The sequence below is a fragment of the Alligator mississippiensis genome, chromosome 1, assembly GCF_030867095.1.
Source record: "Alligator mississippiensis isolate rAllMis1 chromosome 1, rAllMis1, whole genome shotgun sequence".
Classification (NCBI taxonomy): domain Eukaryota; kingdom Metazoa; phylum Chordata; order Crocodylia; family Alligatoridae; genus Alligator; species Alligator mississippiensis.
Genome location: NC_081824.1, coordinates 160,997,093 through 161,021,324, shown reverse-complemented (window position 1 = coordinate 161,021,324; position 24,232 = coordinate 160,997,093). Strand labels below are relative to the sequence as shown.

Genomic DNA, 24,232 nt, shown 5'->3' with positions numbered 1-24,232 from the left:
CTATCTCTGATGTTTTTGTTTTCAAAAGGACAAAAGGACAATAACAGTAAATAGTAGACTGTATAAACTCATTGCAAATACAAAAAAAACTAGCAATAAATCAAGCTGTTTTCAAAATAGAGAAAAAACAAAAAAATAAATGGACCATAGCTTGATGAAATCTAATAGTGTTAGTTATTTGTTGGTTCATGTTTTCTATCTTGGTGGTAAATTTTCACCAGCCTGTTGTGAATTATTATTTCTTTTTCCATTTTGACAGCTCTGTCTTACCTTGACTCTTTTCCCATAGTCTACAAAAAACTAAACAACAACACATATGAAATTAAAAACCAGAGCTGTTACCTGCAGCCTAAGGCAACACGAACAAGGTTATTTTCCCAGGCTTTCACAAGCTGCGTGTGTGTGACCTTTGGCAAATCTGTGCATCAGTTTTCCCAAATACAAAGTGTAGAAAAATATCATTTACTTATTTCACAGATACGTTACAAAGCTTATTGGTTACTGTCTGTAACACATTTTGAGTTATTTGGCCGGAATTTGCTATAAAAATTTAAAAATGTATCACTATACAATTATTGCTGTAGTTGATTATTGCCTTGATTAGTGCCTTGTCACACCAGGCAGTTTCCAGTGGTATTTATATTTACTTTTTCTTCACCAGTCTTAGTGTAATACATCAGGAAAAGGTCTTAGGGCTGAATTCTTAACTCATGTGAGCACATACCATTCTGTTGCTGTCACTAAACTTGTATCTACTGATACTAGCAGCAATTGCTGCCTTTGGCTCTTTATGGTACCATTACAGGTTCCTCTGTAAAACTACTGTACACATAATAACAGTGCAAACAAATGAGTTTATTCCAGAAACAAACAATGGCTGCATTAATGTGGGTAAAATAAGCAAATTCTTTTTCCTTACACGTGGTATAAAAGACCTAGTGTGGTAAAAATAAATACATCTGAGGAGTGATAGATTACTTTAGGACAATTTGTTAACAACAAATATCTAAATAAATTGTGTTTCCCATAATACAAGCACATAAATGACAGTTTAGCCAAACAAACTGTCTTTACAAGTTTTACCTCCTGTTATCCATCTGTATGCTATCAGGTTGACCCATTGTTAATTATATTTTTAGAAGCCCAAGAGACAAGAGCCCCTTTTGTTAGGCACCATGCATATATGTAAAGAGTCCCTGTCCCCGAAATCTTGTGATCTAAGTAGACAAGGCAGGAAGGGAAACAGGCAGATGCACACAAAGTGACTGGTTAAGGTCACACAGCAGGTAAATGGCAAAGCTGGGAATAGAAGCCAGATGTCTAGGACCATACTGTCTCTCAAACCAGGATTTGTACAGATTTTATCTCATGGGTCCTTTCACAAAAATCCTAGTTTAATCTTCATCATCAAGTTGGTGCCTCTCTCTTCTCCTACCTTATTTCAGCAAGAACTAATACTGATGAACTGGTCTCTGGCAATGTTCAAAGCAATTCTTACACAGGCTCTAAAGTGCAGTACAGCACTCAATGGTACTGTTAAACCCTGGTTGCTAACACTGCTTCAAGGCATTTAGGATTATTGAGGGTGAATGAACCTGTGATGACTGACTAGGTCACATAGTAATGAAAAAGCAGTAGTTTAAAGGCAATTTTCCTGTCCTTTTTTTTTTCCCCTAAAAGCCCTAATTTATCTTAAAACAACCTAATCCTCAGTTTAGCATCTAAACCTATACCAATAATTACTAGATTTAGCACCTATTATGATACTTTCAAAATCTGTCAGTGGGACTTGGAAGAAAAAAGCCTTTACACAAAAAAGTCTTCTATAAACCTAAGGAATTGTGGCTGGGTACACTGTTTGGCCAAGAGGAAAAACAAAGAGGGGTTTGTTTTAATTTCTTCAGAGATAAAAATTCTCCAGCCTAAGACTCAATGCTACTCTGCTAGAGTTAACAGTAATTCTCTCACTGAGATTGGTTAGAGCTAGATCAGGATCTTAAATGAAATTTGCTTTTGGAGTATGTTCTTTTCATCCATTCATGTAAGACTATTTTGAAGGGATATGCCCACATGCAGGCAAGAACAGAATCTTATGTAATTGAGCTCTCCGCCCTTCTTTAGTATATGACATGAAGTCCCCAGCCTATCATGAAAATTGATTATTGAAAAAAAACACATAAACCCATACAAACATATCCACATTAGTTCAAATGAAATAGTAATTGCATCAAGATACCTAGGGGCCTGCATCTCTATTTACATGGCCACTTTAGAGATGTCTAACTGCGTGGGGGGTTGTTTTTTTTGGTATCAGTTCTTCAATATTAATTTTTGGGGGTGTGCAATGTGTATTTCCATTTTGTTTGCAACCTATGGGACTGATCTTCCATTCCATTTCACTTTGTTAAAGGCAGCGTACCTCCATTGGACCCAACAGGTTTATGCTGGGGCAAATGACTGATGATAGGTCACTGCTGTATAGTTACCGTACTCTGAATGTCCCCTGCATAATCTATTTTCACAGTTTTTGTGTTAATTGCATATCTTTTTCCCTCTGCAATACTGTATTGTGGTGAGTTAGTATAGTGAGGAGTACAAAAGCTCCAGCTGTAAACCAATGATGGTTGTGTGAGACCCCCAAGAACTGGCAAATAGAGAAGTCAGACCATGGTAAGTCCCTGAGTTTTCTCTTCTTTAGGCAGATTCAGGGGGCTGGCTTTGAGATATGTAGAGGGGTGCAGCCATGTGCTTCCTAAGTATAGGGATGTCCTGTTCCCCCTACACTTCTGAAAATACCATCTTTATTGAAGGGGAGAAGGGACCTGAAAGGGAAACACATCCAGGTATGGAGAGATTAACAGTGCTACCCCTCTCGAAATAGGACATTTACCAATTCTTTAGCCTTAATGAATTAAACTACAAGAAAACCTAAAACCAAAAAATATTTAATTGTACACATAACTGCTAAATTCCTAACTAATGGAGCCAAATTTCACCTCATTTGCACCAGTACAACCCCACCGAAGTCAACTGGGCCATAGGGTTGTGACTAAGGGCAGTACCTGTGCCTCCTTTTTTTTCCCTCTCCTCCTAACAAAGAGACTTGCAAGTAAGTGTAGCCAGCTCTATTTCTTTTTAATAATATAAAACTTACCCTTACACAAACTCATACATTTAAAAAGAAAAAGACATTCTTATTTTAACGAAAAAAAACCTTGGATTCAAACAAACAAACAAACAAACAAACAAACAAACAGCTGCTGGACTCAAATTGTATTTTACCAAATCAAAGAACGTATTTTATTCATGGTCTCACAGACACCACCAGTACTACTGCCTGTACTACCTGCAGGTAATTCATTGGACATTGGTAAGACTGTCAGTTGGACTAGAGACTTAATTTTTTATGCTTATGAAAATGAAGTCTCAGATATATTAAGGGACATGAGTGATGGTTGCTGGGGTCCTCTTTCTTTATGAGACACAGTTACAGATGTTTGCACTGAGATTTCCTAGTGACCTTAAGCATGACCAGCAGAGACAAACTCCCTCAAGGGTGACAGGTCATTACCCTCTATTCTTCTTAAATCCTTGGAGCCCTCCTGAGTACAGCCAATTATGTGAGGTAGTTGTGAAAGGTGAAGTGCGCTCTCATTCCCCCTCAGAGCAGATTGCCGCATTTAAAATATTTCCATCAGCTGAGAGTCGTGTTTCTTCACCTTTGGACACATGTAACCCCTTCTTGCTCTCGGGAAATCCACCCAGGGCAGGTCCAAAGTTCAGAAGCAGCTGGACAGTTGGCCTTCTTTCATTCATGCCATTCATATTGTCTGAAGAGGCAGCTCTAACAGATAGGCTAAACTAAACCTATTCAGGTTAAGGATCAGACAGGGGGATGCATTGTGGAAGTGCATGCCCCCTCCCCTCCGCTCCCCCTCTCCAACACACAGGAGAGAAATTTTGGTTTATTCTGACAGCAAACATACCAGACCCAATCCTTATCTCAGCTGTTCTTGCACTTAAACTTACTCAGTAAAAAGGGCATGATTTTGAACTCCTTTGTCTCCATTTTACACTGGTGCAAGGCAATGACTTGAGTGTACTCTGGTATAAAACACGCAGCGATTCTGGCCTTGAATATACTTTATATTACAAATTTCTCCATACACAGAAAATCTGAGGTCTCTGTATCAGCTTTTAACTTTTATTTTAGCAGCAAGTACAGCACAATTTATTACAAAAGGATAACTGGCCAAACTCTTTTTTCCCCCCTTAAATCTGTTGATTTAAAGGGAATTATCCCAGCAGAGGATCAGACACCACATTTCTATGGCCTTCAGAAATCCTTTATAGAGAAGAAGGTAATGGTTTTATATGATGGCACTATGGAATCACATTTCAAAATGATATCAGCCTCTGGCTATTTCCTCCTCACCTCCCACCAGCATATCATCTGAGGAAAAAAAAGATGCCATGGCTATTATTCTATTTTGCTGTGCATGCAGTAATATCATTCTCCACATTTGAAAGCTTACATCTTTTTTAAACAAAATCCCAGCTCAAATGGGGTCCCTCTAAAAACACCGTAATAGATTTATTAAGATTCCCCCACTCTCTAATCCTAATCTCTCAACTCATTTGTATACAGCAGACAATAACATAAAAACATCTTAGTCAAAGAGGCATTGCACTGATTTGTGTTCTGTCTGAGAGAGAGCTTTTGGGAATTTCTGGGGAGCTTGCTAATAATTTTTCATGTCTTTTTCTCTCTCTCACACCCCATCTTTCAAGGCCTCAGTAAGAATGAACTACCTTGCATTCTGCACAACTACCCTTCTATTATTTCTTGCTTCTAGTGACAGGAGAGAGCGAGCTACAGAGGAAGCTGGCAGATGCAGCAGATGCAGTGGGGGATGCAGCAGCAGCAACAACAGGAATGGATCTTCTTCATTTAGCTTAAAGGCAAAGAAGATGCTCTTATAGGTGATGCTATTCAATTTAGACCCAGGAAGTGTAACATCATGAAGTTTACTCACTTGGGTAAGCAACATTAAAAAAAGGATTTATGCTGCGCTGTGAAGATGTTGGTCAGAACCCTGCCAGAAAGGACTCTATGTTAATTTTTTTTTAACTACATAGGCCCCATCCAAAATCCAGCAGGATCTCTCTAGTCACCTGGTCTTTGTCTTTTGACAGATTCTACTTAGACTCTTAAGTTTCCGGGAAACTGGCCACAGCCATGCGGGCAGGGGCTGCTAAGAAATGGAGTCTGGCTGCTGGCCAGATCCACCATTTTGCCCACCCCTGAGATAGGATCAGACAATACCCTAATGATTCATCAGCTTGCCCTGTTTCAGGTATGTGATAAACTGAACTCTTCTAATTCATAATGAAAATGTCTTCACAGTTTGCCTTGAACTTTACACCAGCCTAACCATCAAGTGACTTCCTTACTTACGTGGACACTTTAGGATGATACAGTACCATAGTTTCTCGCATACAACACGAACCTTTTCTATTTCTGTCTATGAATGCAAAACCAAAAATAAAACCTACTGTGATCCACAGCCACTGGGAGCAGAACAATGCACAGGTTCAGCTCCCTAGTTGCTGCTGCAGAGTTATTTACTACAAGAAAAGATCTTTTTTCTTATTCTGCCTTTCAAAATCAAGGTGCATACCATATTCTGGGGTGTGCTGTATGTGAAAAATATGGTATACCTTGGCCATATTCAGAAATCAGCCTATTTAGCTCAGAAATATTCTACATAGCTCAAATGTAGATTTCCAACAGCATCAATGTGGCTGCAGGTCAGCTGAAGAATTCAGAATTTTAAATACCTGCAATGTTTAAAAACACTGAAGCCCAGAGTTTTGGTTGTGCCTCATTTCTAACATTTTATCTCTAAAGCCCCAGTTCATCAAAGCATTTAAAGATGTGGTTATTTTTAAAGTAGATGCATAAGTTCTTCCATTTTCAGAGATGTACTTAAGCATATGGTTACCTTCAAAGACATGTGTTAATGTTATCCTGAATAGGATAGTGGACTCAACCATGTGGTTATTTTCAAAGAAGATCCAATATAACCTCATAAATCTGGCATGCTCGGGACTGAGCACCTGCCGGAAATTTGAAAATTCCGTTTTTTTTAAACCGGAGTGGTGGCCAGTCCTGGAGCAGTGGCTGCACACAGAGTGGGGTGGTGGATGGTGGCAGCAGCCGCTGCATGCAAGCTTCCCCTTCTGTATCCAGGGGAGTGAAGGGGGAAGCTCAAAAAGTGATGGATTTTTGAGAATTATGGATTTTTGAGATCCAGATTTATGGGGTTATACTGTACTAAAATATTTTGCTGAATTGGGGCTAAAAACACCAAAAGGTTTTTTGAACAGTCTAATATTACTATTAAGCAGGTATGTAAATGTTTATTAAAATGGGACCCAATTACATATTGCATGAAGTCTCTGACAAGAGCTGTTTGACATAGTAGATATACTCTTGCATCTGGACAGGGTTCTGAAGTTATGGGGCAGGAAGTCAAAACTCCAGCTCTTCACTAATTGCAATCTCATAGCTTTCAATAAATTACAGGATTGTCTCACTCTTCTAACAGCACACAGGTTTCTTCTTCAGGACCTGATGATCTCATGAGGTCCTTTCCAGCCCCCTAACATCTATATCTCAGCTGAGTCATGGGACTCTCATACTCACAAGATAAGCTCCCTTAGTTCTTTTCAATCCATGGGATATTTTTTACCTTTTGCTTCCCTTGGCCACTTTTGTATCATGAAGGAAAAAGTAATGATTTTAGGATTATTAAGCCATGCATAAAAATGTCATTTGAGATCAAATCACACTAGAGTAATTTTGAAAAAATTACAATTAGCATGGAATTCAACTTCCCTTCCTAGGGAATCAAGATACTACTAGGCTATTAGTTTGAGGGGGGAAAAAAAATCAGATATAATTAGCCAATTACTACAATACACAAGCTTGACCTATCACTCCATGGTAAGGAGGTCAGCTGATGACTTATAACCCTATTAAAGTTACTGTATTTCTAATCATCAGTGACTTGATATAAAAAGGCCTTATGTCTATTCACAGGAAAGATATTTCAAACAAGTTTGTGAGGGGTGACAGAAGCATGAGTAGATTGAGGAATTTTATTTGTTTCACTGCCAATCAGTCTACTTTTCTGGGTTGAACAAGGGACAGTTGACAAACTGTGAACTTGAACTCCTGGTACAAGTGTTCCTCAGTCAATGATCCCAGGACAGAATCTCTTTAAGTCATTAACATTCAGATCACAAGCTAAAGCCACCACCATCAAGCACAAGGCACCATTTGCTCAGCATATTCCAAATCAATCATGTGGTAATGGGAGCCAACAAAACATGCTACTTCATCTGAGGAAGCCATGCAATCCAAATCAAGACACATCTTCCAGGTGATATCGGTCTGATGCTGTTTTATATACAAGCCATGTAAAAGATTCCAGGTCAAAACTTAATTGAGTAATAGCAAAATTGTCTTTTGCCTTATTGCCCTTGTGGGAAAGTAAGGGCAAGACATCCCACACAGAAACACAGGATTGAAAGGAACCATGTGGATCACTGAGTCCAATCTTGTGTTCACACAAGCAACCACAACCCCTTTCATAATGTGATCAAGCTCCATCTTAAAACAAATCAGGTTTTTGCTCTCGTTGCCCTTCTTGGCAGGCTATGGCAAAAGCTCACTGAACCGATGTTTAGAAAACTTCTAATTTCTCACCTAATTTATTCATGGCCAGGTCATACACATGTGTTCTGCTAATACTGTTATTTCACTTCAGCAGCTCTTCTTCCTCACTGGTATTCAACCCCCAAAGAGTTTTGCATGCTGAGGGTCTGGCTAGAGAAAAAGTAGTGTGGGCCAGATCATCCCTCCACTCCAATGAGCTGTGGCTCAAGCAACAGGAGTCTTTCCACTGACTACTGTAGGACTTCAATAAGGACTGAGCACCAGCACATTCTGCATTCTAAACACAGAGTACAGCACATTCTGAACGCTTACGGAGAAGGCTGGGAAGAAAGAGCACTGGGTTTTTCATAGATTCATAGATATTAGGATCAGAAGGGACCTATCAGATCACTGAGTCCGACCCCCTGCCCCGGGCAGGAAAGAGAACTGGGGTCAGATACCCCCAGCCAGGTGCTTGTCCAGGGTTAAGGGTGTTGAATAACTAAAAAAAAAAAAGGGGGGGGGAAGGAAGTTATAGGCTTAGAAATTAACATCCAAAAAGTATAACAGAACTACTGGAAATTTCAGTTACATCTATTTCTAAAGAAAATATTAATTCACTCATTTCATGGAAGGAACATTATGCTGATCATTGAAAACCCCCACATTTTCCTATAGTGACCATACAGTAGTATCACTAATATCCCAGAATAGCCTGATATTTGAAATAGGGAATAATTCTGGTAACTGTGGTAAATGACAACTTGCATGATGAGCTCTGTATGTCATTTTAGAAGAAAAAAATTGAGCTCAGCTTCTTTTCAGGGTGGATAACTGAAGTATTTTATTACAGAACACAAAGAAATAGCACTAGGATCTTTGAGTGGTCAGAAATACATACTTTTTTTTAAAAATCTTACTGACCAAGATTTTCAATCTTCCTGCTGCATTACCTGCCTAACATAGAACCAGGGAAAATACTGGCAACAAGCACATAAGCATATAACTAAAGTTTTCTGACACAATCCTGATCCCACTAAAGTGATTAGCAGGTGTCTTATCTAAAAAAAGTTTTTGTTTGTGTGTAGTGAGACAAGCCTGTGATTTAAAAAAAAATCTGAGATGCAATTATAAAACATGGCACAGAAATGCCCATGCGCATGCTTCCTCCCTCATATGACCACTGCTAGTTACAGTGAGCTGGACTACAGTACAATTAGAGTGGGAGGCACCATTGTGTCCAGTAGATAAGGCTGTGAACTGTGACTGGAGACATATATGTTCTGTCCTCAGCTCTGCTATTAACAGTCTGTGTGACTGGGCTAGCTCCCTCACTTCTATGCTTGCCTGCCTGACTTTTGTCACTCTAGTCTATTCATATGGCAAACATTTTGGGGTAGGAACAGTCTTTCACTGAGTTAGTACAGCACCTTGTTCATTTTCTAATATTGCTACTATAATAAAATATTTATTATAGAATTTATGCTGAGACACTTGTTCACCTACATATAGAATGAAAATACAATATCTGAACCTTGTATTATGTGCTTTAGAAGCAAATAAATTAGCCTGCAACTGTTATGGGCATTTTTACACATGGTTGTGCCACAGCACCGCACATTTTTTAAAGCACCCGGTGCTGCGACACCTGTAATTGTACAAGTGGTGAACTGCACGTCAGCACTGAGAAAATGGTGCGGCACACTTTTGAACTAAAACACATTAGAGGTATTTTAGTTCAAAAGCGCACCGTTGCCATTTTCTGTGCGCTAACGTGCATTTCGCCACTTACACAACTGCACTCAAAGCAGCGCAGTGCACGTCAGCTCACGTGCAGAGTAGACTCAATTAATCGAGTCTGCTCCAACTTGCCAGATCTTTGGCGCATCATAGGATGAACAGGTATGTATACAAATGCCCATGATGACTGGCACCTTAATCATATCCTGTTAAAGGTGTCTATCAGCAGTAGCCATTGAAACAGAAAGAAGTTAAACAAAAAGGAATAGGAAGAGAGTTGGAATTAAAACCCTGGATCTGAATATGCTACACACCCAGTTCAGATCCATTTCTGAACTTTACATCTAGTGCCCAATGATAATCACTACCAATTTCTTCCAAGAGCCTGTGCCTGAAAGAACCAATGTGTTACAACACAGCCTTGACCTAAATAAACCCCAAACAAATCATTCATCGTTGCAAAGCACCAGGACAAACTGGGACTTTCAGGGAGAACAGTGCTGTTATAAACAACATCATACATAAAGAGGAAGCACAAAGTATGTACTGTAAGCTTTCATGAATTGTACACAAATAAAGCCTTTGATAGCTCTTGGAACACACTCTAAATCATGATGTCTGTAGCTAGTAGGCTCTTTGTAGCTTAGGCTCCTGTTTTCTGAACCTTTGGACACAGGGATGTTTTTAAGTAGGCCAGAGAAAGGGACCCCCTTTCTTCCTTGTCCCCCACCCTGAATACCACTGCTCCAACCCCTCCCATGGCTTCTTAACCTTTTCCACATCAAATTCAAACTCCTTTTTATGAAACAGTAAGAGACCAGACATGTGGTACTCATCCTGCTGACATCAATACTCACATTTCCCATTAAAATCCTGCCTGTATCTACATCTTTGTTTCTTGCTCCAGGGACAGGAGTTATACATAAACCAGTTTAAGTCATCAGAAACTGGTTTAAACCTGTAACAGAATAACGTTCAGTGCACATAAACCACTTTCAAATGGCAAAAACTGTTTTAAGATAAACCTGGTTGGATGGACTGTCAGACTTAACGGATTTAGGTCAAATCAGTTTATGGAACTCCTCTCCCAGCTCCCTTCCTGGTTCAAGTTAACTCACAATCCCCCTGCATCCCAGGATGCTTTGCAGCCCTGGGCAATGCTGACTGCTCCACTGGAGCAGGAACTGCCTCGGCCCTCTGCTTCCTTGCCTGCTTCCTGCCTGTGTCCATCAGCCCATAGGGACAAGGATACAGACCCCCAGCTCCCCCTGGCCAGGGTCTACACAGCACATGGGGGGGAGGGAAAGGACCTATGGTGTCAGCTTTTCAGACCCTGGCAGCCCTCTCCCCTCCCCGCTTTCCCGCTGCTGATTGCTTCAGCGGCTGCCACACAAAGGAGGGAAAAGAAGTCCTCCCAGCCAGGTGCATGCCCTGCAGCCCAGCATGGGGGCACCAGCTCCCCTGCCTTGGAGAGCTTCCCTCCACCCCAGTCCAGGGTCCCCCAGCCTGGGCAGCCCTGGGGAGCTAAGGCAATTCTTCCACTCCTAAATCCTGCCTTAGTCCCTGCTAGTCTCAGGCAGCTCAAAGGAGCAGAGGGAAATTCTCCTGCTCTTCCACAGGTGGTTTTGCCTTAGCTGCTGTGAGTCTAAGGCAAAACTAATGCAGGGAAGCAGAGGAATTTCCCTCCGCTCCCTGGGCTATCCCTGAGACTAGCAGCTAAGGTAAATGGGTAGCATTAGGAAGAATTCCCCTCAGCTCCTGGGGCTGCTCATATTTTACTATGCAATATCATTAAGCTACTGTGCAGTAGCATCACTTAAAGGCATTCACCAGTGCTACTGCGCAGTAACTCCAGTTCACTGCGCATTTATTTAGTACTTGATTATACAGGTAACTAAGTAAATGCTCAGTAACCACTGCACACTAGCATCTTGTGTAGACACATAAATAATAAGTTAATAATAAAAACCACAAGTGGCAATTACTGCCAAGGTGTAGTGGTAGGGCCACTCCAACAAGAGTTTGTCAGAGAAGTAGCTTTTTATTTATGGAGACCTTAGTCCTGGTCTCATCAGTGTCCAGTGGGGAAGCATACAATGGAGCACATTTGACGTTCTCTGTTTAAGAGTTTTGGGTTTGGAAAAGCAAGGAATATCAAAGGTCAGAACTAAGGCGGAGCTACCAGAGTATGGCACAGCATATGTAATCCTAATCCAATAATATTGTGCCTTCATACAAACTTTTCCAAGGGTTAAAACCCATCTACTCTCAGACAGAAAAATACATTTAGATTCTACTTCACCTCTTCTGGGAAGAGGTTTGAATTCTTTGAGGGAACCCTCACAGAGTTACCCAAAACTGTATCAGAAGTTTTATACAAAAGTACCTAAAAACTTGAGCTCGCTGGGAACCAGAATTTCCATTCACTGACAAATTCAAGCATTTCATAAGAAAAACATTCAACTTGGAATGAAAAGCTGAATTTTTTTTTTTTAATCCTATCAAATGACCCCTCAAACAATATACAGTGGGTTTCAATTTTTATTCATGCCATTTTTCTCGCGTAAAACAAACATAATTTTTCCCTAAACAAGCTGCTAGAAATTGGAATGTGCATTATATGGGAGAAATACAGTAAAAAAACAAATACTGCCACTTGTAGGGCAAAAGCAAAAGTAAAGTCTGCAGTGATCCACAAGGAGCAAAACAATTAGCAGGCTCAGCTTCCTAGCTGCTCCTACTCAGTTACTTACTATGAGGAAAGATCTTTTCTTCTTCATTCTGCTTTTCAAAAATAAGGTGCATATCTTATTCTGAGGCATAAATGCGAGAAAATGTGGTATATTTCTTAAGAGTTTGTGTGGTGAAAGAAGATCATAGGAAATTTCCTTTGTCTGTGAATGGCTGTAAAGGACATTTCACAATAGGAAGCCCTGCACTCAGGACCATTGAAAAGTTGTTTTTTTCCGTAGCATTCCTTTAATTCCTTTAGGTTTGAATTTGTATAAAAAATTACATACAATATATGCAAAAAGGTACTTGTATAACATTAAGAGAAAGTCTACATGAAATGAAATATTATCAAAATGCTTCATCTTTTCTTCCCCTACCAAAAAAAAATGGTCAAAGAGACATTTCTCTGATAAAATAGGGATTTTTTTCCTTTGTTTGCCAGCCTCTTTTAGAAGAGTTCTGGTACAGAGAAAAGCTGGGTAAAAGATCTGGAACCACTGAGCTAGGAAGTGCCTCAATCAGAAAACTTGAGAAAGATGGCATAACTTCTTGTCTTCCAGCTACGGGTATGCCAACATAAGGAATTATTTCTGATTTATTTGGATTAAAATAGGGAGTGAATTTTAAAGAGGGACAGCTCACCTTGGTTAGGTCCCTGAGTAGATGTTCTTATTCCAGAATAGCAGAGCCTTACTTCAAAGTAGCATAATCCACTAATTCATTCACGGTGTGCCTTCCTTTAATAAGGCCCCATTTTTTTTTCTACAAGTGCATTAAGTAACAGATGTAGATAATAAATAGTGAAACTTCTATACACTGAAAATTTACCACAACACAGCTCAATGAAGTTGTTACTCCACTTTATTTTTGTAAGCACCATGGGATTTGGGAATTTTTACATTCATACCATCAGAGCTCTAAAGCTTTTCAATTCATTTCAGATCATAATGGTGCAATCTACAACAGAACTGCACTGAACTTTGTGCTATCTTGTAAGTTGAAACATTAGGCCAACTATCCTATTCTAAGATCCTTTTTCAGATCAAGTATCACTGTTTTCATTCATATTCCCTTGAGCAAGAAGTGAGAAAAAAACTTAGAGTAAACCTCACCAATGTACAGGCAGCCAGTCCAGAGTCTTTATGACACTTAAGATACAACAAAGCCTTTAGGGTACATATGACTTCCACTGAAACACTGCATAGAAATGAATATCATCCTGAATGTGAACCTCAGCCTAGGTCAGGTCCAGGTTGGATTTTAACTCCTATTAATTCCTTGAAAGCATTAATAATGCTAATTTGAAAAAAAACTCATGTTAGGAATATTGTTGTCCCTATTCTAAATTTACAAAAAAAAGCAGAGACATCAGGAGTGAGTTTGTGCCCTGGACAACAGACATACCTGATAAGATTTGAGCTCCAGTGTGCTGGAAGGGAGGCAGGGGGATCAAAACATTGGCCACATGGAGTGGAATTGTGGCAGGATGCTGTTGCAAAGCAAAGTGTTGCTGCCAACAGTCAGGTTAATCCTTCTCTAGCCCCGCGACCACCACAGATTTATATGGCAACCAACGAGGCAAAGCCTTTAATTGGGTGGCAGCTGAAGGACCAGGGAAAGATTAACGTAGCTGCTGGTGGTGTCAGCTCCCCTTGCAGCAGGATGAGGCTGAGGCCTCCAGTCCAAGCAGTGAGAGCTTGAAACTCACTGCCTCCATGTCCTTGACAAAGCACCCAGGGCTTGCCCCAGCCACGCACCCTTAAGTTATGCTACTGGCTGAAAATTAAAAAAAACAAAACAAAACAGCTAAATATGAAAAACAGCTACATTCAGATTCTCTTCTATCCTTTTCCCCTCTTTTTCAGAAGGAAGTCACTTCTCTGAAGACTGGAAATGACACACACAATTCTGACCAGATAGTTTGGTTCAGCCTATTACAGATTTCTGGACCAAATGCCAATTTGAAATCCACAGCTTGGAAAGTTCGGAGGTTTTTGGATCTGGTTTCTGCTTCTTACCCATCTCTACTCAAGGCTGCTATTTTTCAGCTGATGAATTACTATACCAGCAGATTTTTGAATTTACATTTGTTTTATGCACCCTTGGGTAGTAATTATTTACTCACTCTGTGAAAATAGTTGAACTCTCTTTAGACGTGCCCCTCACTGCTTCAGAATAGCAGCCCTGGGAAATGCTCACAGAGGTCCTTTCATTTCCACAGTTTTCAATGCAAGTGAAGCAGTCCTGTGATTCATACCCTGTATCATAAAGGGGGGGGTCTGGATTTCGGCAGAGGCTGGTGAGAAGAGGAAAGTTAGTACTCTTAAAAGTACAGTAACGAGGGTAATTCTTGGGTATGTAAAACTGCTTTTAAGGGCTTCTGAGTGGTACTGCTTCTGATCTGAGTCAGCATTTCCTCTTTTTGGAGCAGTGGTGTATCAGAAGGAAAAATAAGGTCAGTTTTCAAAGCACTCAACCTTATTTCTGGCAGGTTATCTAGACTATCTAACTAAAGCTAATTTACAACAGGAGATGCCCACAACAGGAGCCATTAAGTCTAGCCAGTCCCACAGCTCTTTTCCCTGGACATCAGTTTGACAGAATTATGATATAGGAAGGCAGAGAACCGCTGCTGGAAATGTAACACTGTTTGTCCCATGAGATTTTTCTCTGCTCCTCTTACCTAGAGAATAGTGAGCATTTTTTGATTATTGGTAAGGGGGATGAAAAAGAAATAATTCACAAGCAAGAATAATCTCAAGCAAGTAACTAAGTAACTAAAACATTTTTTCATTTCATCTTCAATTGAAGAAAAATGGATTTACCATCAAGGTTCTAATTAAGCTGGGATAACTGATATTTCCTGATGTTTTTCTCCCAGCTGGGTGTTCAAGCTATGAACGCTACCTACCTAAGGGTAAAACTAAAATAAATGCACAGATAACATAAAACTATAACAAATGATGTATTTGTCAAATTTCACCTTTTCTCTATCAATAAGATATACATCAGGATGCCCAAATGTATTCACCTTTAAAATTACTTGTGAATTTCTTCCCAAAGTTATGTTTTGTATTGATATAACTTGCAAACAGTTGAATGATAGTACTGGTTATTCAAACTTCAAGATATCTGTTTGGTCTTTGATAATTATATAAGACAAAGTCTACTATTTCTGTTCCCCAAATGGTCAGTTTATGAAGCCAACAAATATAGCAAGAATTTCATGATTTTGAATACTAAAATTGGACACAGAATTCAGAATTAATCATCATCATGAATGAATATATCAGAGAATTTTAATTTCCTGGGCAAACTGCAAAAAAAAAAAAAAAAGTCTTTTCTTTCCCAAGTCTGTTGAGAAGTAAGTGATCTGAGCTGACTAAATTATGGAGCAGACCTTTTATATTAGTTTGTCTATAGAATTTTGAAGAAGTAAAAGTCAAACATTTGAACTTTCAGGTTTATCTTGTGCTCTTATTGAATAGTCATATTATAAAAAAACTAAACAAGCCAAATACCAAAAATAACAAAAGAGAATGCAAGCACAGCCCATTTGAAATTACTTTCCTAATTCAAACAATAAATCAACCTTTTAAGGATACATTCTTTGCTCAGCTCTAGCCACTTCTCAGCTCAAACTCCAGATGATCATATCAGACACAGACTTCCCCTGATATGATTCAGAATCACTAGTACATGAAGCCCTGAAAACTGAAAGCCATGTATTTCCAGTTAAATTGATTTTCAATGCACTTCTTCTTTGACCCAATCTTCTTTGACATAAAGTATTGAGACCTCAATGCTCATAAATCATTTTTTCTTGGTGTAATTCTAACAGTCTACATAACTGATAAATGTTGTTAAATATTAACAAAGGACCAAGACATTCCAAAGGCATTTAGCTTCCTGACAATGCAACTAGGCATCCAGTGAGATTTTCAGGTTTTCAGAAACAGCAAGTTAAGGTACACCTGCACAGGTACTTTTGAAAATCCCACTATCTGCACCTATCTAGCTCAGTGTTTTAGTAAACATGGTAATAATCATTATTTTAGTTCCTAATGATGTCATTGGAGATCCCTTGGGATTTTCAAAAGCAGCAAGTTAGGATTCTCACCTCACCTGCTCAGGTACTTTTGAAAATCCTACCATCTCCATCTGTCTTGGAAAAATATAGTTCAGTTCACATAGTGCTAATGGGAGTATTCACATTTTTAAGCAGGAAAATTTGCATGACCAAACCAAAAGTGTGTGAAAATGGAAAAGAAACATGAATACAATGAAGGCAGTGAAAGCATGTCAATAATCTATTTTAGACCACTCACCTGGTAGGGATACAAAGTGACCCCATTTGTTCGTGACAAGGACCAGGTGCCATCAAGGTATTGGTGAGCTTGGATAGCCACTGAGTTCAGGATGTTGCCATTGCTGGGGCTGGTGGCCATTTGCAGGCTGACCTTGGCTTGGTGTCCAGGGGAACCATTTTTCTTCTCTACCCCATTGATGATTCCAAGGCTATTGGGTTTCCCACTGTGCTTATTGGCAACAAAGCTTGTGTAATTAGATGTAGCATAGGGAGTAGGCACATATGCCCAATCTCTGGGCTGCAGGCTGCTCATGTGTCGGGAACCCACTAAGGTGGGAATATTGGAGATGGGTGGAGGAGAGCCCGGAGAGGCATCATAGGGTTCAGTGTTGGCAGTCTGCTCAAGTGTCAGCACCATCTGAATGGCTTCCTGCTTCAGCTGGTTCAGGTGGGTAGCACAAACATCGCATCTATTGTCCCTCTCATTCCACGCCTTCCGAATAGTATTGGGAACTTGGAGTTTGTCATGAATTACTGAGGAGAAAGCCAGGTCCTGTAAACCAAGCAGAGAAAGGGAGGGAAAAATGTTTAACTGCAGTGAAATGTCACAACTATTCATTGTAGGTTTCAAAAGCCAATTTATGTGATAAGCTTTAAAAGCAAACAAAGGCCATTAGATCCAGTGAACCTGCGGCAGCAGCAAGGTTAAACAAAAATGAGAAACTGGGTTGTTCTCAGGAGAAAACTTATTTTACTTTTATTGATAAATGGCAAATATTATAATACCATCACAAGCTTTAGTGCATGGCAGAGAGAATGAATTAACCTGCTTTATCCCACTGCACCTCATCCCTAGCTTGATGAAATTAAGAGCAACTCCACTTAAGGCAAATGACTGATAAAATGTAAACCTTATCTGCAGATCAGTATTTGGCCCTTCAGAGCAAACAGAGTAATTGGACACCAGAAAATAAATTTTACCAAAATTTCATATTTTTCAGTTTTGAGGGTTCAAAATTGACCCACTGTGCACAAATATTTTAACCATGTTTTATCAAAATTGTTTTTAAATGTTATTTTACTCCCCCCAAAATAACACCTGGTTTTCAGTCAGAAACACCATTTTAGTAACAAAATATTTCAATACCAATTATAAACACAATTTTGATAAAAAATTTTAAAAATCATGGAGCATTTGGTTGAAAAGATAAAAGATACAGTCAAAATGCTTTCATGAACAGTTTATTAACTTGTAAGTGTCCTTTCGTCGAGAAAAAAACATGAAAATTTTTGATTGGCTTAATATCTTGTAGTTCACTGAAGTCCAAATTATGATACCCCACTAGTTGCAGGCAGTCATATAAAAGTCCATGAGTCACAAGATGAAGTAAAATGCTACCAAACTTAAAGTACGATTACTGAATTCTGGTCCCAATTATGCAGAGTGTTTTCAGCACTGAAGCCAACAGCAGCACTAGGGAGGTAGATAGGTCATACAGAGGTGCACTGATATATTGGTTGCCTATCAGATCAGCACTGATAAAAGGAAGATTTACATTATTGGCTATCAGCTTTTTTTGGCCATTGTAGCTGATAATGTTCTCTGATACTTATGCCTTCTTGCTGGGGCCCCCAGATGCCTGGGTTCCCTCTCACCCATGGAGCCGGATCCCATGGCCCCCGGATACCTGGGTTCCTTTCTGAGAGCTGCCCATACTGTCAGAGCTGCTCAGGCACCCTCCCCAGAGCACAGCAGCATGTGGAAGTGCAGCCCCTCCTGGGGCCAGCAGGGTCCCATGTGCTCCATGCCTAACTGTGCCTGCCACCAGTGGGGGCAGAGGGGGATGTGGGGGCGCAGAGGGGCAAAGCGGCTGCTGTGGGTCTTGTAGCAGGGCACCAAGATGTGCCTGCTACTTTAAGGGCAGAAGCAGCCTAGCCAGGTTGCTCAAAAGGCTAGGCAGAGCTTCCCAGCTGTTGGTTGCCTGAACAACTGCCTAATAGGGTAATTGGCCCACACCTTCAGGCGGTCAGTTGACCAGGCGGAGGCAGGGCCCTGGGAGACATATAAGCCTAGGACTGGAGCTGGCAGGTACACTCTCTCTCTCTAGCAACTGCCAAGGAAAGGAGCCCCTGCCTAAGTGAGCTACCTGAGACTAGGGCTGCCTACAAGAACAGTGAGGATCCAGGGGCCTCAAGTACTTAGGGCTAAGAGATGTGTTGTCCTAAGGGTGAATGTTTTACCCTCTTAAAGAGACAGAACACAGTCTCCATTAGTGATGTTATGTTGTAGCTCAGGGGCCTGAATTCGTGTTATTCAAATACGGTGTTTAATACGGCAGACCGGGATGTGGCTATAGGGGAGGTTTGGAAGCCTCATTAGTGCTCAGGGAAAAGGGCACAGGATCTGGGCAGAGCCGTTACGAGTGCATAGACCCTGGTGCCAGAGAGAGGGAGGCACACAGAGAGTGATGTAGAGCTGGGCACCAGGGATAGGCGTGAAGAGCCAGATGTCAGAGAAAGGCAGAGTTAGGCGCCTGTTAGAGAGGCACAGAAAGTCAGGCACCAGAGAACTTGGTGCCTGAGGGGTATAGAGACACAGGAGCCAGAGGGCTCCATGCCAAGAGGGCGTGTAGAGTTGATAACAACACTGTAACATCTGTGGGCATAGGACACAATAAAGGAAGGTTGGAGTAAAGGAAGGTTGGAGTCGTGTGTAAACTCCCAGAAATTGGGGCAGTAAAAGGACAGCTTCCCACATTATTATAACTAGTATCTTGATAAAAAGGCATGGCAGAGGAAACCAGGCAAACTGCCCTACACAGGTAGGCAGGCAGGTACTGCAACCAGGACCTGGAGAGTGCCCCCTGTCACAGGTCTGACTACGGCCCCGACCTGGGATCAGGGCCAGAGTGGGAGCCGCAACAGCTGCCTCCCCCCCACCCCCCTCAAATATGGAGGGTGGGGGGGGCTCTCCCCATCCCCTTCAGCCACTTACCATCCTGGGCAGTCTCTCCCCCTACCCGCTGTGTGCAGCAGGGTTCTTCCCCTGACCTGTCAACCCAGCTGGGTCATATTATCAAAATGAAGCTATTAGGTTAGTGTTCAGTGTCTGTTAGAAAGGTGTCTAGTTATGGGGGTGGGCCCTTTAGAAACACCCTGACATAATCTATAGGTCAACTACAGTAGACTGCATAATGAATAAATTGATAGGAACAGGCACTTTTCCATGTAGTAGTCTGGGCTACATTTCTTTGTAATAAAAGATGGGGAAAGTCTATATCTGGGCTGCTAGAAGCAAAGAAGAAAAACAAAAATGTAGGGCTATGAAAACAAAAAGCCACCCCAAATTCATTACCAAGAGGTTCATTATCATTTGTGAATCTCTCAGCCAACCAAAACAGAGTTTCAATCCTTTTCTATTCTTGCAAGTTTGGGCATACTAATCGTTTTTACCCAAGACCCAACTGAATTCAGCAGTTTCACCTGATTTTTGAGTTTTCACTGATTTCCTACAAAACCAGAAAGAAAACAAGGATTCCAAACTTATGCAAAAATGAAACCACCCTATAGAAGAGTTTGTTGAATGCCATATCAGCTACAGCAGACAAGTTTTACATGGTACTCATGTGCCTGCACTGGGAACAGACGAATGGGGAATAAGATAGGAATTGAGGGATTCACTGGTAGGAGGGTCATATTCATTATGATCCGTCTCTATTATATACTCAAACATTTTATTTCCACTGTTTAACTACCATGAACAGTTCCTCAGCATGCAGTGATTAATTGATTCATAAATCATGGGAGCTTTTTATGCACAGCAGCAAAAGAGCAGTTCTGGGAGCAGAAGCTCAAGAGAGCCATATAAACTGATGGAGAAACAACAGGGGGCTGAGATCTGATCATGCCTCAAGCTGGTCATTTCTATTCTGTGCACAAAGGGGGTCACAGCATCAAAGCATGTCACAAAGATGAGTATGGTGTTGCACAGCAGCCCCCCACTCCTCCTCTTCAACCTGCTATGAAGAATCAAGGGGGGAAAACAGTAAGCACAGATGTCAAACAAATCTTATGTTCCATCCTAGAGGTATGGTCTTTCTGCAGACCAATCTAGGTCAGCACATCACACAGACTACCTTACATATTTCAACAGGTTTTTGCCCTATTCGTTTATATACAGGTAATGCATTATGAGAGACTCTCATTGTTTTCCACAATGCTTGACAAAAAAACTGTCTATATAGGAAGACTATGTTCTTGGTCTTATTTCCAGTCTGCTTGATACATATCAGGGGAAAAAACCCCTATCAGCTCCACCTCCAGCTAGCCAGTTCCACAGAACTGGTTATTGTCCTTTGAAAGTTAACCTCCCCTTAGGCAACTGGGTTTGAACCCAGGTAATTACAAATAATATTCAGATCAAGCCACAGTACAATGTGAAAATTCTTAGATACAATGAAATAAAGTCTTCTTTAAAGTAAGCAAGTGAGCATGACATAAATAGTCAAGTAGCACAGAAGTTTTAGGGAGTGCTGGATACCAGTGACTTTGGCTTCATCTCAGTGTTAAAACAAACATCAGATCATTCTCTGATACAACAATAAACAGAGAGAGTGAGGAAGGAAGACTGCTCCTCCTCAGAAACAGAAGAGAACAGGCACAACTTTGGTATTGATTACCCTTAGGTATAGTCCTGCTAATCTGCCAAAATCCACTATATTGGTTGCACATTATAGAGTATGGGGACATTTTAAAATGTGGTATAACAAAAAATCAAAATAAATACAAGTGCCAGAAAAATGTGTCACTAGGGAAATAGATACTATATGTGCATTAATTGAATTTGGATTGGAAAAGTCTGTTCTCATAAGCAGTAGGTAAGTGGACAAATCCTTCAAAATGAGTTGACTATTTTTCGGTTTTTTACAGTGTTGCTATATGTTACCTATTCTGCTGCAGTGTTCCTGAAGGAGAGGATGACTGGGCAGGTAGACCTGTGCTACCTGAGGCATGGAGGAGGTTAAAAATACAGCGTATACAGCAAGGCACCTATGAAAACATTGTTGGGATTGCAACATAACACACCTACATGACAACTTTGGCTTCAGCATTTCCATGGAAGCAATCTGCAAGAGCTGCACAGGGGACTGCTGATTACTTTAATAATCAACAAGTATCTGGTCCCATTGGCATGTAGCAAATATAGTAATGGACAAACTGTAAAAGATAAACTTATGCTGGCTATGATAAATAACCACAATGTGAAAGGTTAAACATACTATCAGAAGTTCTGAGCTCTGCAATACTCAGCACTAAATCTCAGTAGAATAGGTTTGCTTGTGAAATTTTAGGCTGCGGTTGGAAATACTGTAACGTTATAGCGTTTGTTTCCAGGTCTGGCAGGAACACAGACATGCAGAAACATTCAAAAATGAAATATAAACAACATTTTGTCTATTTTGCAATTAAAAAAGAAAACAATGGTTTGAGTTCAGGCAAAGGTTCAGGATAGCCTTTATTCCTGTTGAATTGATTCACCCATCTCTAATATAAACAACTTTAAAATAAACTAGTATCCCTAATATAAACAACTGCAAGAGCTTAAGAAGTCCAAGGGTTTGAGAAGATAAGTCACAATGAAGACTGCAACTGAACTAAGCAGGAAGTGAGCTAGACAGAACCCACTGTTAGTTTTTCATTTTGCCATCTGATTACTGAAAGCACTTTTCCTACTCATTTGAAAGCTGAGGCTCAAAAAAGTGTTTTCATTTTGTCTGGAATTTTTGCTAGAGGATCCCTAGTTTCTGTTGTGATCGGTTACTGAGTTGTCACTGAAGCTTTGGCTCCTGGACTAACTCCATGAGTTGGTTCCTATTTTGGATTGGACATCCTTATGGCTGTCCCATCAGAGACAGAGTGAAACCTGTGATCACAATCCAGTGACAAAGAACAATGCTCACCTCTAATAGGTACCTGGTAATGATACACTGATTATGATATACTGAAGTGTGCACACAGAAACATGGCTCTTGTAAAACTTTATTCTCACTACTAAGATGGCAGCTCAAAGTTAGAAAAATCTGTTCTTCCTACCAAATAATGTACATCTCTGTAAACAGGGCTAGATTTCAACAGGAGGCATGCACAGTTGTGCACATATATTTGCACAAAGCTCAGTTGCTACAGTAATGGGGGGCCCTTCAAATAAGCAAATAGAGCTAAATGGATAGTTTGGAATATATTCTGCATGTATACACAGGCCAAGTACTTGTATGTCCATATGGGCAGTATAGTACCAATCTGGCCAAATGCACATGGAAATACCTGATATTTATACTGTATCAGAGAAGACTTTGGTGCACATACAGTGAACAAACACAAGTGTATGGGCACAACTGCATGCATCTAAGCTTGAATTGATGTCTCAAATCTTCAGGTATTTCCTCAGGCAATTATGATCTGACATTTCCAGGTTTTAGTACAGTTTCATCAATCTGTACTGCAGAGGACTTGCCTCTTCAATGGGCAAGGTGTGTTCCTCAATACCAATTTACTGATGGAAAGAAAGAGCAATGAACATAGAATTAAAAGATAGAGAGGTATCCTTCAAGAGTTGGGTTAGGGAGATCATTTCCTGCTTGGAGCTGTTTAAAGTGTTGCTCAAAGTCTCATGTGTTGTTTCCATTTCTGAAAAGGTACCAAGAAGCAGTGATCGATTCCCATGGAAGAGGGGGAGGAGAGCAAAGATCAAGGGACAGGCATTCTGTCCTCGAAGAAGTATGGTCTCCAGACTCTCACTCCACAGGAGGGGGTAAAAGAACTAATTAAGGAACCATTGGTGATAATGGAGGCCTTTTCTGTGATAAAAACCATATGGTTCTTCCCACTGTACAAACCTCTCTGCTCTAAGCACTTATTGCACTACTTTAAAGGTGGATCTCCTTTTAAGAATAAGTCAATACCTCTGTTTTTGTTCCTTATGTGAAGGTACTTGTAGCACATTTATTCTTAGACAGAACACTACTTATGAATTCACTTTCTCTGTGCATCTGGGCTACTTTTTAGACAACACGGTGACCCAACTTAAACATACCCTTCCTTCTAAAATTAAAATGCCTCAGATTTGCTGCTTTCAGAAGTCCACTGAACTTTCAAAAACAGCAGCTCTTTACTGTTAGAATGGTGCTACCTCTGTTGAAGAAATTAAACGTTCAAATAAACTGAGGTGAATTGGATTGTTTTCTTGAATGTGTCCAACAGAACTTAACCTGGTGACTATAAATTAGTGGCATTTCACCACCAAGCTGACCAGGATAATCTATCTGATTTTGCTGAGCAAGGAGCTGGTTTATTTGACCACTGAAGGGCTACAATCTACTCACCCACTCTGCATGATCTCCAGGGACAAACAAAAACAGAAGTCATACATAATAAAAGTGGCATGACAGAAAGATGGACATCCATTTTTCTCTTGTGCTCCACCCCTGAAAGAGATCTCAGTCCAGCCTACACAAAATGATCAAACCAATTCTTTATGCTCTCTTCTGTACAAAGAAATCCCTGTTTTCCCCTTATGCATGTCGGGGAGAATACCTTAGGACAGCAAAATGAGAAACAGAAATCCAAGGAGGTCTCGAACCCATTCTTCTCGAAGGAAATTCTAGAATCCTGATATTGCCTGTGCTCTACTGTGTAAACTTAAGGACATATTCCCAGTTTCTAAGGTG

The 24,232-nt window shown here is 40.4% G+C and overlaps 1 protein-coding gene across 1 annotated transcript in view; it reads right to left on the bottom strand.

Annotated features, from left to right (window-relative positions):
• KIF26B (kinesin family member 26B) overlaps window positions 1-24,232 on the bottom strand; it is a 498,361-nt gene that overhangs the window by 323,687 nt on the left and 150,442 nt on the right. The window contains exon 3 of the mRNA XM_059716126.1: window positions 16,525-17,058. Coding sequence (XP_059572109.1) covers window positions 16,525-17,058 — 534 coding nt within the window. The remainder of the gene's footprint in view (window positions 1-16,524; window positions 17,059-24,232) is intronic.